The sequence below is a fragment of the Manis pentadactyla genome, chromosome 11 (genome assembly GCF_030020395.1).
Source record: "Manis pentadactyla isolate mManPen7 chromosome 11, mManPen7.hap1, whole genome shotgun sequence".
In the NCBI taxonomy this organism is placed as follows: domain Eukaryota; kingdom Metazoa; phylum Chordata; class Mammalia; order Pholidota; family Manidae; genus Manis; species Manis pentadactyla.
Genome location: NC_080029.1, coordinates 47,471,579 through 47,487,013, shown reverse-complemented (window position 1 = coordinate 47,487,013; position 15,435 = coordinate 47,471,579). Strand labels below are relative to the sequence as shown.

Here is a 15,435-nt window from a genome sequence, read left to right as displayed (position 1 = left end):
GAGTATGTTCCAAAATTATCTCAGATTAGAAAAATCTATCACCCTTAAAATAACCAAAACCTAAATTGCTTACAAAGTCTCCTTGTTTGCATACACAGTTTTTAGGTCAACATCTAAAACTACAGTCAGTGAGTAGAATGATCAAACATGCTATGGTTATATACTGTAATTTATATTCAATTAAATCAATTGACCGAAAAACAATCCTCAGCCAATTCTCAACTGCTTTATAAGCCTTCAAGTGAGAGCCTATTCTATTTTGAATTCAACAGTAAACACTAAACAATTCTCTTTCATGCAAGTCTTCTATTTCTAATCATACATTGCTAAAGCATAAGAGACTAGATGAAATTTTTTAATGAACTTATAAATGTTATTCAAATACTTCGAGTTCACCATAAATTGTTTTTAAAGAAAGTAAGTATCTTGATATTAACACACTCACTTGTTTTTTTACTTTCTTATAAAAGGATTCAGAAAAATATCTGTTAAACTCCACAGGACATCAAAGCTGAGTGTTTCAGAGTTTTGATTGTGAGAACTATTTCTAATCTAGACAATATAAAAAAGATTGCGTGCCAAAACACTACAATAAACCAGCAAGTGCACTAAAAATAAGGAGGGTTATTGAAAATAGTAAAGGAAAAAAGTCTTATTACAGCATCATCCCCCTCACTTCTAAGTTCCTGGAAGCTGTGTGAGAGGTTATATAAGCACTGAGGTTGTATTTCTAGCAAGAATGCTTTCAGTAGGAGTTAGGTGGGAAGTCAAGAATAACATCATGGAACAAAAACTGAGTGCAAAAAAGTACTTTTTTATTTGTAAACTGCATAAAACCGGGTTCTTTCCTTATAGAAAGAAAGAGTAAGAAATAGAGGAAGATTGTTGTAAATACTGTAAAGAAATCAGATCAAGTTCAGTGCTCCAGACGGCCATCTGCTTTTACTTACCTATAGCTTTGTAACACAGAACAGTAATATAATTTTACGTGAGTCCCCAAATAGACTAAAAATCCCTTGAGGGTAGCGGCTGTCTCTCCCATTAATGACAAAAGCCATGCTCTGCACAGTGAGCATTTAATAAATACTCCCAGTAATATTTTACATTTGTAGTATTTTTAGGCAAATATACACAAAGATCATCTTGCCTGAGGTTATACCCTTTATTAAGAGACAAGACATAAATCAAACCCCATTTTGTGGGATATCAAGTCTTCTGTTCTTTATACACAACTGCATGCTGGCATTCTAAATGTCTGTAATTACCACTGAATAAGATGGATAACAAAATACTGCGCTCTCTCCCCCTAAAGAGGATCCTTTAACCAAAACCATTTTCCGAATTCTCTGCAGCAAAAGACAGACTCATACTGCCACTCATGGCCTACACCCCTTTCCTTTAATTTATAGCTTCCATTTATTACATAAGACCATCAGTGCACAAGCCTGTAATCAGTGACACAAACTGCAGTTTTATTTTATTTTGAAAGTAACACAAACTAGATCTTAAGTCCCTTTGGACATCCTTTTTTGAGGAAAAGAAAGGTTAAGACTCTGACTGTTCTTATAATTTGGGGATATAGATTGAGATTTATTGTTAAGGATAAAAACAAGGGATTATATTCATATCAGCATAAGAGTTTGCATCTAAAGTACCAATTACCTTTAGTTTGTTTGCTTCTTTTTTATCCCCAGCAAAAAATGAATTCTCATCAAAATGCAAAGGAAATGACCTGTATTTTAAAATGGAGAATATTCATTTTCATGCATAAATACATTAAAAACCCTGCTAACATACCATTTTGCTAGTCAGTGATAAATAGTATAAACAGAGTAGAAAATAAAGGATAATCAACACTCTGATGCCCCAAAACAAATTCTTATCCTCAAATCTAAAAGCTAATTGCACAATATGGAAGTTTGGCCCCAAATCCAACTTGTTCAACTAAATATGAAAGTAATGCAGATACCAAGTACTAAAAGAACGGTTCTTAAAACTAAAAATATGCTCCTTTTAGTACCCAAGTCAAAAACAAAAACAAAATTCAATTCCAAAAGACCTACAAGCAAAATTACCTTTTATTTTTAAATAGCTTTCCTTTCTCTACACTGAATATTTAAGAATTTAATTTTGAATACCACTCATCACTCTTCTATTAAGGTATAAGTAATATTATACAATTTACTTGATTTCATGAAGTATTTCCAGAAGCAACATTTTGTTTTCTGCATCCTGAACTTTATTTCCAGTGAAGAGCTGAAAATCTGGGCGCTCAAAGAATGGTACCACTTTAGATAAAGCCCTTAATTCTATTAAGTAGAGAAAATACAAGTTCTTAAGCCTCCTTGGACCTTCTCCTTCAGTCAAAACTCCATCAAACCGCTGTTGAAATTCTGTAATGTTGTGTCCCCATTTCTTTTCCAACCAGGTGTCTAAGAATAAAGAAGAACTAAATATTAAAAACTGAATTTTAAAATTAAAGTAATTTTAAAGTTAGCCTAACTATATTAGGTTACTTATGCCTACAGAAGTTGATTTCATTTTATATTTTATACATAACAAACATAACCATGAAAACTATTTCTCTTAGTTTAGCCTTTAATAGTTCTGTCATCATCTAGAACCCATCCTTAAAAGGAAAATAAATCCAATATTTTACTGAGAAACCAGGTTTAATAAAAATCACATTTCTGAATATAAATGTATTCATAAATCCAAAATACATAATTAAAAAATGACTATCTGAAAGTACTAATGAGTGTGATGGTCTATGTAAAATTAAAGTTACTGTACTTTGTTTAGAAGATGGAAGAGATACTTAATTCCAAAAGAAATACATTACCGATGAAAATCAACCATGGTCTCATTTTTTAACAGCATTCTTAAAGCTTTATAAAGAGCAGCAAAAATGCTTTTATACATTAAACTCCAGGACTAAAGCGGCACACAAATCAAAGGGTTCCAATATAATAATATCTAATGAATAACGAACTGTACTATTTTAATTCCCACAACAAAACAGAAGAACACTTCCAAAACCATTTTGAACAGTTTTAAGCACCTTCTTAAAGGAAGGTGAAGAGAGCTAAGATCATGCTGAATATTTTCTTACCATCTCTGTAGTTTCTACGTTCCCAATTACTACCAGGTAAGAATTAACTTGCACTTCCTACTACTCAATAGGGTTACCTTTTCCCCACTCAGGTAAATACCAAGAAAATTTTAAGAATACCTGAAGAGTAAAGTGAATTAAGGCTAATGTCACACACCTTGTAGAAGATATCGTGCACTCAAATGTACATTAATGCTTGCATGGAGGCCAGATATAAGTCTATAGAATGCTCTTTTTTCCACACAGAGGCCTAAAAAAAAAGTAATTTGGAAATAAAAAATTTCATATGTGAAACTTGTAAGACTATAAAATTAATTCCATGTTTTCAAAAATGAGAAAAAATTTATCACTTAAATCTGTTTAAAATTTTCCAATTACCTTCTAGCCAACTGTAAAAAGTGTTCTCTGAAATTAAAAAGAAAAATAAGTCACAAGATTGTAAAAATGCCAAAATGGAAGTTTTTCAAAAGTTCTAAAACACTATAGAAAATTTTGCCAGTGATTTAAAGATTATTTAACGAATGATCCAAATTTTATTTGCAATTTCTCCAAAGGAAGTAGAAAAATTTTGGGTATGGATTCAGTTAAAGACACTTTCCTGCTCATTCTTTGAATGCTTTAGTATTGTAGTAAGCAGTCCATGTCTCCTAACTTTCTGAATAGAGTTTTATATGAGGCCCAAACATAGGATTTAAATGGTAAATCTTGCCTGGAAAAATACTTAGTTTTGATAAGAGTTCATGCTATGAAAATGAAGAACTCATTATACGCTTTTCTAAGTTTGAAAAGTAAATAAAAATTAAAGAATAGAATTAGAGGTACATTATTTGTACATAGCTCATATCATATGCCAGTCAATATTTCAAAAAGCAATTCAAGGAAATGTTACAAAAAACAAATATAAATTATATTCTATGACCTAATAAGATCACTATTTGTATACTCAGACCTGGTAATTCTGCTTTTAGAATTATACTGTAAAGAAATAACTTAAAATGGTGGCGGGGGGGTGATGTGTGTAATAATTTGTAGAAAGATGATTATATGTAATTATTAAAACCTGAAATAAAGTGTACAATAATGTCTAAGTTAACATGATAGAATACTATATAACTAATTAACATGGTAGACTAATATATGACTATTAAAATAACAAGAATGTGGAACATGACAATATAAGAAAATATTTGAAATACTATATAAAAAGGCATAAGAATTATTATAACTACATAAAGATTCTATATATGCATTTTCTAGAGATGGCAAACAATGTATTATATAGTTCTTTTGACTAAAGCTGCTTATAGTAATATTAAAAATGAACCAAGCAAGCATAAAAATAATGGAAGGAATGACAAAGAGAATAAACAATAATTTAAACTATTCAAAAACTTAAAACATGTTAGTCAAAAACCTTTACAAACAAAAGCAAAATACAAACAGCAAAATGTTGCAAATACAACAAAGGGACAATATCCTAAATATATAAAAAGCTCATAAACAAAAAAATGCTAAAGTGTCCATTAAAAATGGGCAAGTAGTATGAAAAGAGAATTCAGAAAGGAAAAAATACAAATAGTTATAATGGATAAAAACTGCTTAGTTTCTCTAGTAATAAAAAGTAGAAATTAAAACTATAGAGATACCACTTTTAACAGTACAGGTAAAAATATGGTAATACTAATGCAGACAAAGGTCAGATAAAACTAGGTAGCACATGATTCAAAGGGGTGCAAATCAGCACAGCCTTTCAATGACAAAAAGCAAACTAGTCATATGTATCAAAAGCCTAAAATGTCCATACCCTTTGACCCAGTAAATCCATTTCTAGAAACCGAGGCTCTCATGGATGAATGTTTGGGTTCCCTCTAGAAGTCGTATGTTCAAACCCTAACTACCATCCACCATGTGATGGTATTTGGAGGCTTGGGAGGTGACCTGGTTTAGATGAGGTATGAGGGTGGGGTTCCCATAATGGGATTAGTGGCTTTATAAGAAGGGGAAGAGACCAGAGCTTGTTCTCTCTCTGACATATGAGGATAAGCAAAAACCTGGCTCTCTGCAAGCCAGGAAGACCATCACCAAGAACCAACTCTGCTGGCAACTTGCTCTTAGGACTGCACAACTGTGAGAGAATAAATATCCTTTGTCTTTTCATTTTGCTAAACACATGACCTTAAGACTAATAAAGATCATTTCAATCTCACTCATAAAGCAAAAAGATTCTCAAAAAGACAAAGTAAATCTAAAATGTTAAAATTCTTATCACTACAATTAACTTAAAGAGTTGGTAATAATACCTACACCTGAGTCAATGTAAACCTTGGAAGCCTGTAGATCAACACTCCGATCGGACCTAGAACCTTCCAATATGAGACCCGGCAGATCCCAGAGTTCAACCAGTGCAGGAGAGGAAGTTTACCCTGGAGAGGCCAGGAGAAATCTAGGTTCCATGGGCAGTGGGTAAAACATATGTGAGCTATCAGAGGCTGGGGCAGGCTGTCTCTACTGCTTGCTCCCAGACATAGTCAATTTTCCCTTAACCTGTGCTTTCATCTCCAGAATTTTAGATAAGGAAATAAAAATAAATTTCATTGTCTCAGAAGTGGGAAGAAAAGTTTACCGAATAAATAGCTGAATGTGTATAAGCAAATTCATATATGCAATGCATGATAAAGAAATTACACTTACCTTCACTTTTCCCTGAAAAACAAAACAAATTGTTTATTATTGTAACCTCCATCCACATGCCACCTTTACAATGCTACACCCCCCATAAAGATAAGACTCTTAATACTGGTTAGTTTTAGGACATCATTTCATCCACATAAGCTGTGAGTGAGGCAAGAGTTCTGATTTGATTAAATGGCGACATCTCCAAGAGCCCACGTAAAACACAGCTTCAGCTTATACAAGATTTAATATAGGCTGACAGGAGAGAAAAATCTATTCTATCATCTGAGTCCTCTTAAATACCTTAAGGACTTATGGATATTTGGCTGGCAGAGCCTCTTTTTACATTTCTCCCAAATCTGTAACATAGTTTCTACTAAAGATTTGTGTTACTGTTTTGAAACCTCCAGAATGACTATGAAATTTTACTTTAAGGAGTAACTTTAAAGACTATTTGTAAGACTCAAATTTTCCACAGTTCAGCAGTTTGTACACAGCTGCTCATTTAGTATTAAAAATCTGTCTGCATTTTGCCCACTTTTATTTAATGCCATTGTTTATTAAAGTTACATATGCTCATTGAAAATATATATATATTTTAAAGTACACAGATGAAATAAAAAACATTACCCATAACTTCCTTTGCCCAAAAATAAATACCATTTATATTTTGCTAAATGTTCTTTTTCTTTGTGTATAGATATTGATACTATATTTTACAAAAATATACTATAGACCTTATTGGAGACTTAACTTCTTTTCTTCAGTGTGCTGTTGATCACCATTGATATAAATGAATACAAATTTTCAGCAATATCTATAATGGCTGTATTCTATGTTACCATACTGTAAATAATCTAACCAGTTTATTAAAATTTAAATTCTTCCCATTTACCTTTAACATAAGTGAGGGTGGTTAAGTAGTTTATCAGACCATAAAGTGAGTTCATAGTGAAGATCACCTCTTGTCTAGGAATCTGCATTTTATCTGATATTAAATCAATAGCTTCCACTGAGTTGTCTCTATATAAAAACATATGTGGCTCCATATAAATCCAAAAACCTTATTTAAAGATGTCTTTCACTTCTAATCTAAGGAAGACTAGTCCACCAGTATTTAAGGAATGATGCAATCTGATTATTTTCCAGGGCAAAATTTATGTTTATTGACTACATGAAATCAGCTTTTCAAATAAATTTTAAAAATGAAAACCTTACACATTTGCTAAAAACATCAGTAAGCACATATGCAGGGAACAGGGATATGTATATCCCAAGGAAAAAGTCTGAAATGGTTTATACAACAAGCAATTCTGCCTATTACAGATTGGGCAGAGTTTGTGAAATTCAATTTTACATCCCCTCCACACCTACACAGTGCTTAGCACATAGCAAATGGTAGACAATCGTTTGTTGAAGGAACAAGTAATTTTCACTATGGCAGACAATACCATTAAATGAGGAGAGCAATTTTCACAGACTGTCTAACAACTACTCCATCTATTATGGGCCTGGCTCTATATTATGAAATGAAACTAAAAAATGCTGCCTATATGTCCAAATGAAGTACATCAATGCATATATATGCTAGACAATGAAAAGGACTGAAAGAGAAATAAAACATGACAAGATCACTTGATGGAGATCCCCTTACTTCTAGTTAGGGGGATCGTGGAAAGTTGTAGAGAAGACAGCATTTGGGCCAGAAAGACCTTGAGTGTAAGTAGAAAATGAAAAATGTTGATGAGATATAAAGACATGAATTTGAAATCAGACTCACAATATACACAAGAACTAAGTTTGGGAAAATATTTGAGGGAGTTTACTGCATGTTTACTTAACTAGAGAATGAGTAAAAAAAATAGAAAAACTGAACATACACTATCTATAAAAATGCATAGAAGACCAGAACCAGGTAAAGACAACACAAAAAAGAAAATTACAGACCAATATCCCTGATGAACATAGATGCAAAAATACTCAACAAAATATTAGCAAACCGAATTCAAAAATACATCAAAAGGATCATACACCATGACCAAGTGGGATTCACCCCAGTGATGCAAGGATGGCCCATGATAAAAACTCTCAACAAAATGGGTATAGAGGGCAAGTACCTCAACATAATAAAGGCCATATATGATAAACCCACAGTTAACATCATACTGAACAGCGAGAAGCTGAAAGCTTTTCCTCTAAGATCGGGAACAAGACAGGGATGCCCACTCTCCCCACTGGATTTAACATAGTACTGAAGGTCCTAGCCATGGCAATCAGACAAAACAAAGAAATACAAGGAATCCAGATTGGTAAAGAAGTTAAACTGTCACTATTTGCAGATGACATGAATTTGTACATAAAAAACGCTGAAGACTCCAATCTAAAATTACTAGAACTAATATCGGAATTCAGCAAAGTTGCAGGATACAAAATTAACACAGAGAAATCTATGGCTTTCCTATACACTAACAATGAACTAATAGAAAGAGAAACCAGGAAAACAATTCTATTCACAATAGTATCAAAAAGAATAAAATACCTAGGAATAAACCTGAAAGACCTATACCCTGAAAACTACAAGACACTCTTAAGAGAAATTAAAGAGAACACTAACAAATGGAAATTCATTCCATGCTCCTGGTTAGGAAGAAATAATATTGTCAAAATGGCCATCCTGCCCAAAGCAATATACAGATTAGATGCAATCCCTGTCAAATTACCAACAGCATTCTTCAACGAACTGGAACAAATAGTTCTAGAATTCATATGGAACCACCAAAGACCCTGAGTAGCCAAAGCAATCCTGAGAAGGAAGAATAAAGTGGGGGGCATCTTGCTCCCCAACTTCAAGCTCTACTACAAAGCCACAGTAATCAAGACAATTTAGTACTGGCACAAGAACAGAGCCACAGACCAGTGGAACAGAATAGAGACTCCAGACATTAACCCAAACATACATGGTCAATTAATATTTGATAAAGGAGCCATGGACATACAATGGGGAAATGACAGTCTCTTCAACAGATGGTGCTGGCAAAACTGCACAGCTACATGTAAGAGAATGAAGCTGTATCATTGTCTAACCCCATACACAGAAGTAAATTTCAAATGGATCAAAGACCTGAATGTAAGTCATGAAACCATAAAACTCTTAGAAAAAAACATAGGCAAAAATCTCTTGGACATAAACATGAGGGACATCTTCATGAACATATCTCCCCGGGCAAGGGAAACAAAAGCAAAAATGAACAAGTGGGACTACATCAAGCTGAAAAGCTTCTGTACAGCAAAGGACACCATCAATAGAACAAAAAGGTATCCTACAGTATGGGAGAATATATTCATAAATGACAGATCCGATAAAGGGCTGACATCCAAAATATATAAAGAGCTCATGCACCTCAACAAACAAAAAGCAAATAATCCAATTAAAAAATGGGCAGAGAAGCTGAATGGACAGTTCTCTAAAGAAGAAATTCAGATGGCCAACAGACACATGAAAAGATGCTCCACATCGCTAATTATCAGAGAAATGCAAATTAAAAGCACAATGAGATATCACCTCACACCAGTAAGGATCGCCACCATCTAAAAGACAAACAACAACAAATGTTGGTGAGGTTGTGAAGAAAGGGGAACCCTCCTACACTGCTGGTGGGAATGTAAATTAGTTGAACCATTGTGGAAAGCAGTACAGAGGTTCCTCAGAATGCTCAAAATAGAAATATCATTTGACCCAGGAATTCCACTTCTAGGAATTTACCCTAAGAATGCAGCAGCCCAGTTTGAAAAAGACAGATGCACCCCTATGTTTACTGCTGCACTGTTTACAATAGCCAAGATATGGAAGCAACCTAAGAGTCCATCAGTAGATGAATGGATAAAGAAGATGTAGTACATATACACAATGGAATATTATTCAGCCATAAGAAGAAAACAAATCCTACCATTTGCAACAACATGGATGGAGCTAGAGGGTATTATGCTCATTGAAATAAGCCAGGCGGAGAAAGACAAGTACCAAATGATTTCACTTGTATGTGGAGTATAAGAACAAAGAAAAACTGAAGGAACAAAACGGCAGCAGAATCACAGAACCCAAGAATAGACTAACAGTTACCAAAGGGAAAGGGACTGAGGAGGAGGTGTGGAAGGGGAGGGATAAGGGCAGAGAAAAAGAAAGGGGGCATTACGATTAGCATGTGTAATGTGTGGGGGGGGGCACTGGGAGGGCTGTACAACACAGAGAAGACTAGTAGGGATTCTGTAGCATCTTACTACGCTGATGGACAGTGACTGTAATGGGCCTTTTAGGGGGGACTTGGTGAATGGGGGAGCCTAGTAAACATAATGCTCTTCATGTAATTGTAGATTAATGATACCAAAAAAAAAATGCATAGAAGAATAAGTATATAACTTAATCATCACCTTATGACAGTCTAATACCATGAACTTCATTAAAAAATACTCCCTAATGGAGTATAAATATTTTAAACACCAATTTCTCTGTAAGGGTGAGGCATAACTTCTATAGTAACTGGAATATATGATCTCAAATGCCCTAACCAATCCTCATCTTGTCTCCCCCTTACTTCTAACCAAAGTTCACTGGCTGATAAATAATATAACAGTGCAAATAAATAACTCACCTTGGCCAGAAGCCAAAGGATTTAAAGGTCTTTTAATTGTCTGTGGCCTAGAAACAAAGAATTAAAGCATAAAATATAAATGTTACTTATCATAATTATTTAAATTAAAGAGAAATTATCTCAGAAAGTTTCTTAATGACTACATCCAAAATCAAATTGTTTTTATTGAGCTTAAAAATATTTAATTTCTCTAATTACATGAAGGGAGGGTGGTTTTTGTTTTAGTGATAGTAATTTGTCATCTTTCCCCATTGTAGCAGGCAGAAAGTCATTCCCTAATCACTTCTTCAAAGGAAGAAAAAATGCCAGTCAAGCTCTTCAACGTATTATATATACATGTGTGTGTGTGTACATGCATGCACATGTATGGCACAAAGTGTACTCCTAACTGAAAGACAAACAGGCAAACAAATAAAACTATGCAGCAGAAGTATTAAAATAAAAAAAGGAAAAAACATTGTGGGTAGACTATTGTCCACTTAGGTAACCTTAGGTACATCAATTTGCCCTGTGGCCATCAAGTTTGTTATGATTTCAATAAAAAGTATTTTTTATAAGAAAAAAAAGAATTAAGGTGCTTGTAAACCTTAAAATAAATATTCAATAGTATCATTAGTAGAGTGTGTAGGGATTGTTTTAGTGTCCATTATCTAAATTTTACAAATCTGCACTTGCGACATTTTGATGGCAGAACATATAAGGTATATTTTTAACATATTCAATGTAATGCCTCATATATTTTTATAATTTATAAATAATGTGTTATGGGAATCATAATATGTTAGGAAATAACTATAAAAATAATACAAAATCCAACAAAAGCTTCAGTTAGACTCTTCGTTCACATTTTTTAAAAATCCTTTAAACTCAGTCAGTAAAGTTAGTAAATCAAATATTCCTAATAGTCAAGAGAGTTTAAATGAAACAACATGTCAGAAATGAGTAAATAATGAAAACTCTCCCCTTCCAAAACTGAAGAAATTCTTCAAGTCAAAAAAAGAAACATTCTGACATTTTATTAGTATAAGCATAATTGCTGATCTCTTATACTTACATTTGACTTACAATATTTTTGCTGTCTCTGGGAACTCCTAAAATTTTCCCAGAACTCCCTGCCATCTCTGAGATAGCATAAGACGTGCATGCCCACACATGAACTCCTTCCAAAGGCCAGCAAGCACACTGTTTAGAGCCTACAGGCTTACAAGTGGGTAAAATGGAGGGGGGTCTCAGTCACACAGTAACTTAAATGTTTCCATTGTAGTAATTAAGAGACAGTGGGTGCTCCCACTCACTAGGTTTCTGACCCTGGACGAATCACTTACCCTGTCCAAGCCTCAGTTTCTCTATCTGTAAATGGTGCGGACTAGACCCAGGGTTACAGCAAGAGCTAAAGCAGAAAATGTATGTAACATGCCTAGCACAATGCCTGGCACACAGTGAGTGCTCAAGTGTTACCTATTATAATTATTCTCTGAAATTAACTTTAAAAAGCAGGAAAAATAACTATAGCTATAAAAAGAAGAGTACAGAGCACTAGAAGAGAATTCAGAGTTATACATTCTAATCCAGACTCTGCTACTAACTATATGAAAGAGAGAAATACTTTAGAAAGAACTATGTAAGGAAGAAATATTTGTTGAAACTAATGTCCACGTTTCCCCAGAGAATGGGATTAATGAATAAGTATGTTTCTATGTCCAAATACATCTTTGTGTAAAGTGAATTTGATTGTACTTTTAAATCATTATGATTTTGTTTATCTGTTTAAAAAGAGGAATCACTGTATCTTCCAGGAATTTACAAATGAAAGTGACACATACTTAAAACAGTTTTCTTCATAGATTACATTCCATATCTTCCAAGCATCTGGTCCCTTGTAACCCGTGTAGCGCTCAGGATTAAGAAGCAAATCTACATATTCAGCATCAGGAGACTGTATGTCTGTAAAATAAAATGTTTTATTAAATCTTTCATTTTATCTGTTACTTTAAAAAGCTATTTAAACAGGCCATATTCCATTGATTCTAAGGCACCACAAATGTTAACAATGCCATCAGGATTTATGAAGTACGTGAAGGGGGGGAAAAAATCAGTGAGAACGTTCAACATCTTGGTCTCTGCGATGGTTACACACAGATACACATATCAAAAATTCATCAAGCTGTATGCTAAGATTTGTGCATTTTATTGTATGTACATCAATAAATTTTTTTTTTAATTTTTAAGTACAAATAAATTAAATAAATTTTAAAAATTAAAACAACCTTTTAAGAGAAAAACAGGAGGGAAAACAGGAAGGAACAAAGATAGCCACATGAAATACATTCTCTGGTTATCAAAGCATACTGGTTTTAGAAATGGTAAAAAATAGGAATAGCTGAATTTCAGAATTGAATAAACAAGGTAATTCAATTCTCATAAGCTATAGAGACAAAGAATATAATATACAAAGAATACACTATACACTTCCCTCCACAATAACCACAAGTAGTTCATCAGTAAATGAAGACCTCTTAGTACCATAAACTGTTGGTTAATACTTCCTTTTTACATGACCACCATCACGATCCACTACAAAGCCTTCGCAAAGGAATAATCTAAATATGCAAAATATTAATAAGCAGTATGATATTTGTGCCAGCATTATTTAGATAAGGGAAAATTGGAAGCAAACTAAATGCCCAGCAGAGCAGGGCATGGGCTCTAGAGCCAGGGTAACTGGCTTAGAATCAGGCCCTGCCACCTAGGGCAGATCACCCTGGGCAGGTCACGGAAGTTCTCCATGCCTTAGTGCCGTCATTCGTAAAATGGGGATAATACGCACAGCATTACTGTGTGACTTCAGTTAACAGCGCAGAGTGTTTGGGACAATGGTAAGAGTATAATAAATATTAGCTAGTGGTATTGGCACTATGATATATCTCAACAGACTATTTTACAATCAACAAAAACTGTTAAATGCAAAGACTACCTAAAAAAAATGAAAGATAAGCCTTACAGAAAAGTTCATTACAGACAAAGACAAAAAACATACAGGAATTGGTGGGATACTGGTTTCTCCTATGTTCTATAAACTTATACATTATACAGAATGCATTATACCTTGAAAACAAAACAAAATGGCGCCTAATCCTCCAATGGCTTTGGGAAATTATTAAATAGCACAACAATACCTTACTCATCTATAAAGCTTAACAATATGACTCAGCAAAGAATGAGGAAGTAGGCAAAAAAAACCCTCAAAGCAACAAAAGTAGATGACAAAAATCTGAGCAGAAAATAAAAGAGGCCATCAAGCTCTCAATACCTACTTCTTCTTCAGAAAACAAAGACAAAAATAAAACTAAGCGTGGTTATTTTTATCCCAGTTCACAGTATATTAGAGGCACAAAAGAGGGGAAATTTGATTCTAGACAGCATCTAGAAATAACTGATGGTCTAATACAGAAGTGGCAATTAAAATAACTAGAAAAAGTAAACTTAAAAAACAAATTTGCATGAAGTCATCTACCTCAGGAACAGATAATTCTGTTCATCTCAATTAACACTAAAGGCTTTGCCACAGTCCAGCAAGTTATAATAAATTAATCTTTAAAACCTGATTTTTATAATATTTAAATGATTCTCAGCATATAGTACTTTAAGACAGAAAACTAACCATGAAGAAATTATTAAACTTTTAATCTTCTACCTAATTAGAAAAAATGTTAGTTGACTCATAATTTCACTTGTGACAAATACTTCAACTCTCCCCATTTTATATTAAAAAAATATATTACTGTAACCATATTTAACCAGGTGACAAAAGCTCAAAGTTCTAATTAGGATTTACAAAATGCCTTCTATTCTTTAGTTATCATTTACATACATTATTTATTCCTTATAAAGCTTTCTTTTTTTGTAAATATTCACCCTACTTTAACAGAAGAAACAAATATAAATGTACAAGTGATTCACCCAAGATGAAAGAACTCCACCATATAAGATATAAATTACTGATTCTCAGTTCTTGCTACAGAAATGAAAGCATACAGTCTCAAAAAGACACTCTGGTGAAAGAAGTTAAAGTATTACATCTTCCTCTAACATTACAGGCCTAAAAAACTTGTGCTCCATGTTTTAAGTTTAATTTTGTCTCACACAACAATGTTTAGGCCAAAGAACCCTTGTGGAAAACACGGCAAAGTTAGGGGTTTGGGAGGGCATCTTATCCCCTTCCTCTCCTAGTCTAAATGTTGGTAAAAGTACACAGTTCCTCATCCAACACTCCTGGGGCCAAATGTGTTTTGGAATTCAGAACTTTTCATATTTTGGAAAAGTCCAAAAAGGACTGGGGCAGCAACCTTTAATCAAACTCAGAAATATTTCTGCAGTGAAACACGAGTATTCACACTGAGTGAATCTCTGCTAAACTTGGGGTGAAGTGGGGGAATGTTCATTTCTCAGAATTTTGGGGTTTTGGAATGAGAAAGTATAAACATGTACTTGCTAAAACATGGTCATGTTTTATATTAAGGAAAGCATGTTTTCTTTTTTTCCAAAATGAATCTACAAATTAAAAATAAGAACTTTCCCTTTTTCTTGCTCTTTTTTAGGGGGCATTCCAGGATTCATTTTTTTTGTGTAATTACAATGATCTGTATCATTCTTTTCACTGGTTTTTTAATAGATCATTAATCTGTTCCAAAAGTCATAGAAAGACATCAAAACTGAGTTTGACTTGACTGTTTAGACAATTAAAAGATTGAAAATTCAATTTAGAAAAAGTCTGATACTAGAAAAAGGAAGAATGCGAGAATCCATAAATCTTAAGCAAAGGGTCATAATGGGTTTTAGAGCTTCTACATTTTAACAGTACGAGCACTCTGGCTTAGCTTTAGATGTCACACACGAAACTATGGTGCAATATTCTCTTTTCCAAAAGCAACACACCATCATTAAGGAAAATATTTAACAATCCAAGGCCAATATAACAAAAACAGTTCTTTGCAATCTCTA

General features: G+C 33.5%; 1 protein-coding gene across 2 annotated transcripts in view; it reads right to left on the bottom strand.

Annotated features, from left to right (window-relative positions):
* The window catches only part of ERO1A (endoplasmic reticulum oxidoreductase 1 alpha), a 42,336-nt gene that overhangs the window by 5,813 nt on the left and 21,088 nt on the right, over positions 1-15,435 (bottom strand). For both annotated transcript variants that reach the window (XM_036917938.2, XM_057488457.1), the window contains 7 exons: positions 12,258-12,378; positions 10,435-10,481; positions 5,804-5,815; positions 3,491-3,517; positions 3,270-3,362; positions 2,186-2,432; positions 1,663-1,732 (listed from right to left, as the gene is read on the bottom strand). In XM_036917938.2, the coding sequence (XP_036773833.1) occupies positions 1,663-1,732; positions 2,186-2,432; positions 3,270-3,362; positions 3,491-3,517; positions 5,804-5,815; positions 10,435-10,481; positions 12,258-12,378 (617 nt within the window). The remainder of the gene's footprint in view (positions 1-1,662; positions 1,733-2,185; positions 2,433-3,269; positions 3,363-3,490; positions 3,518-5,803; positions 5,816-10,434; positions 10,482-12,257; positions 12,379-15,435) is intronic.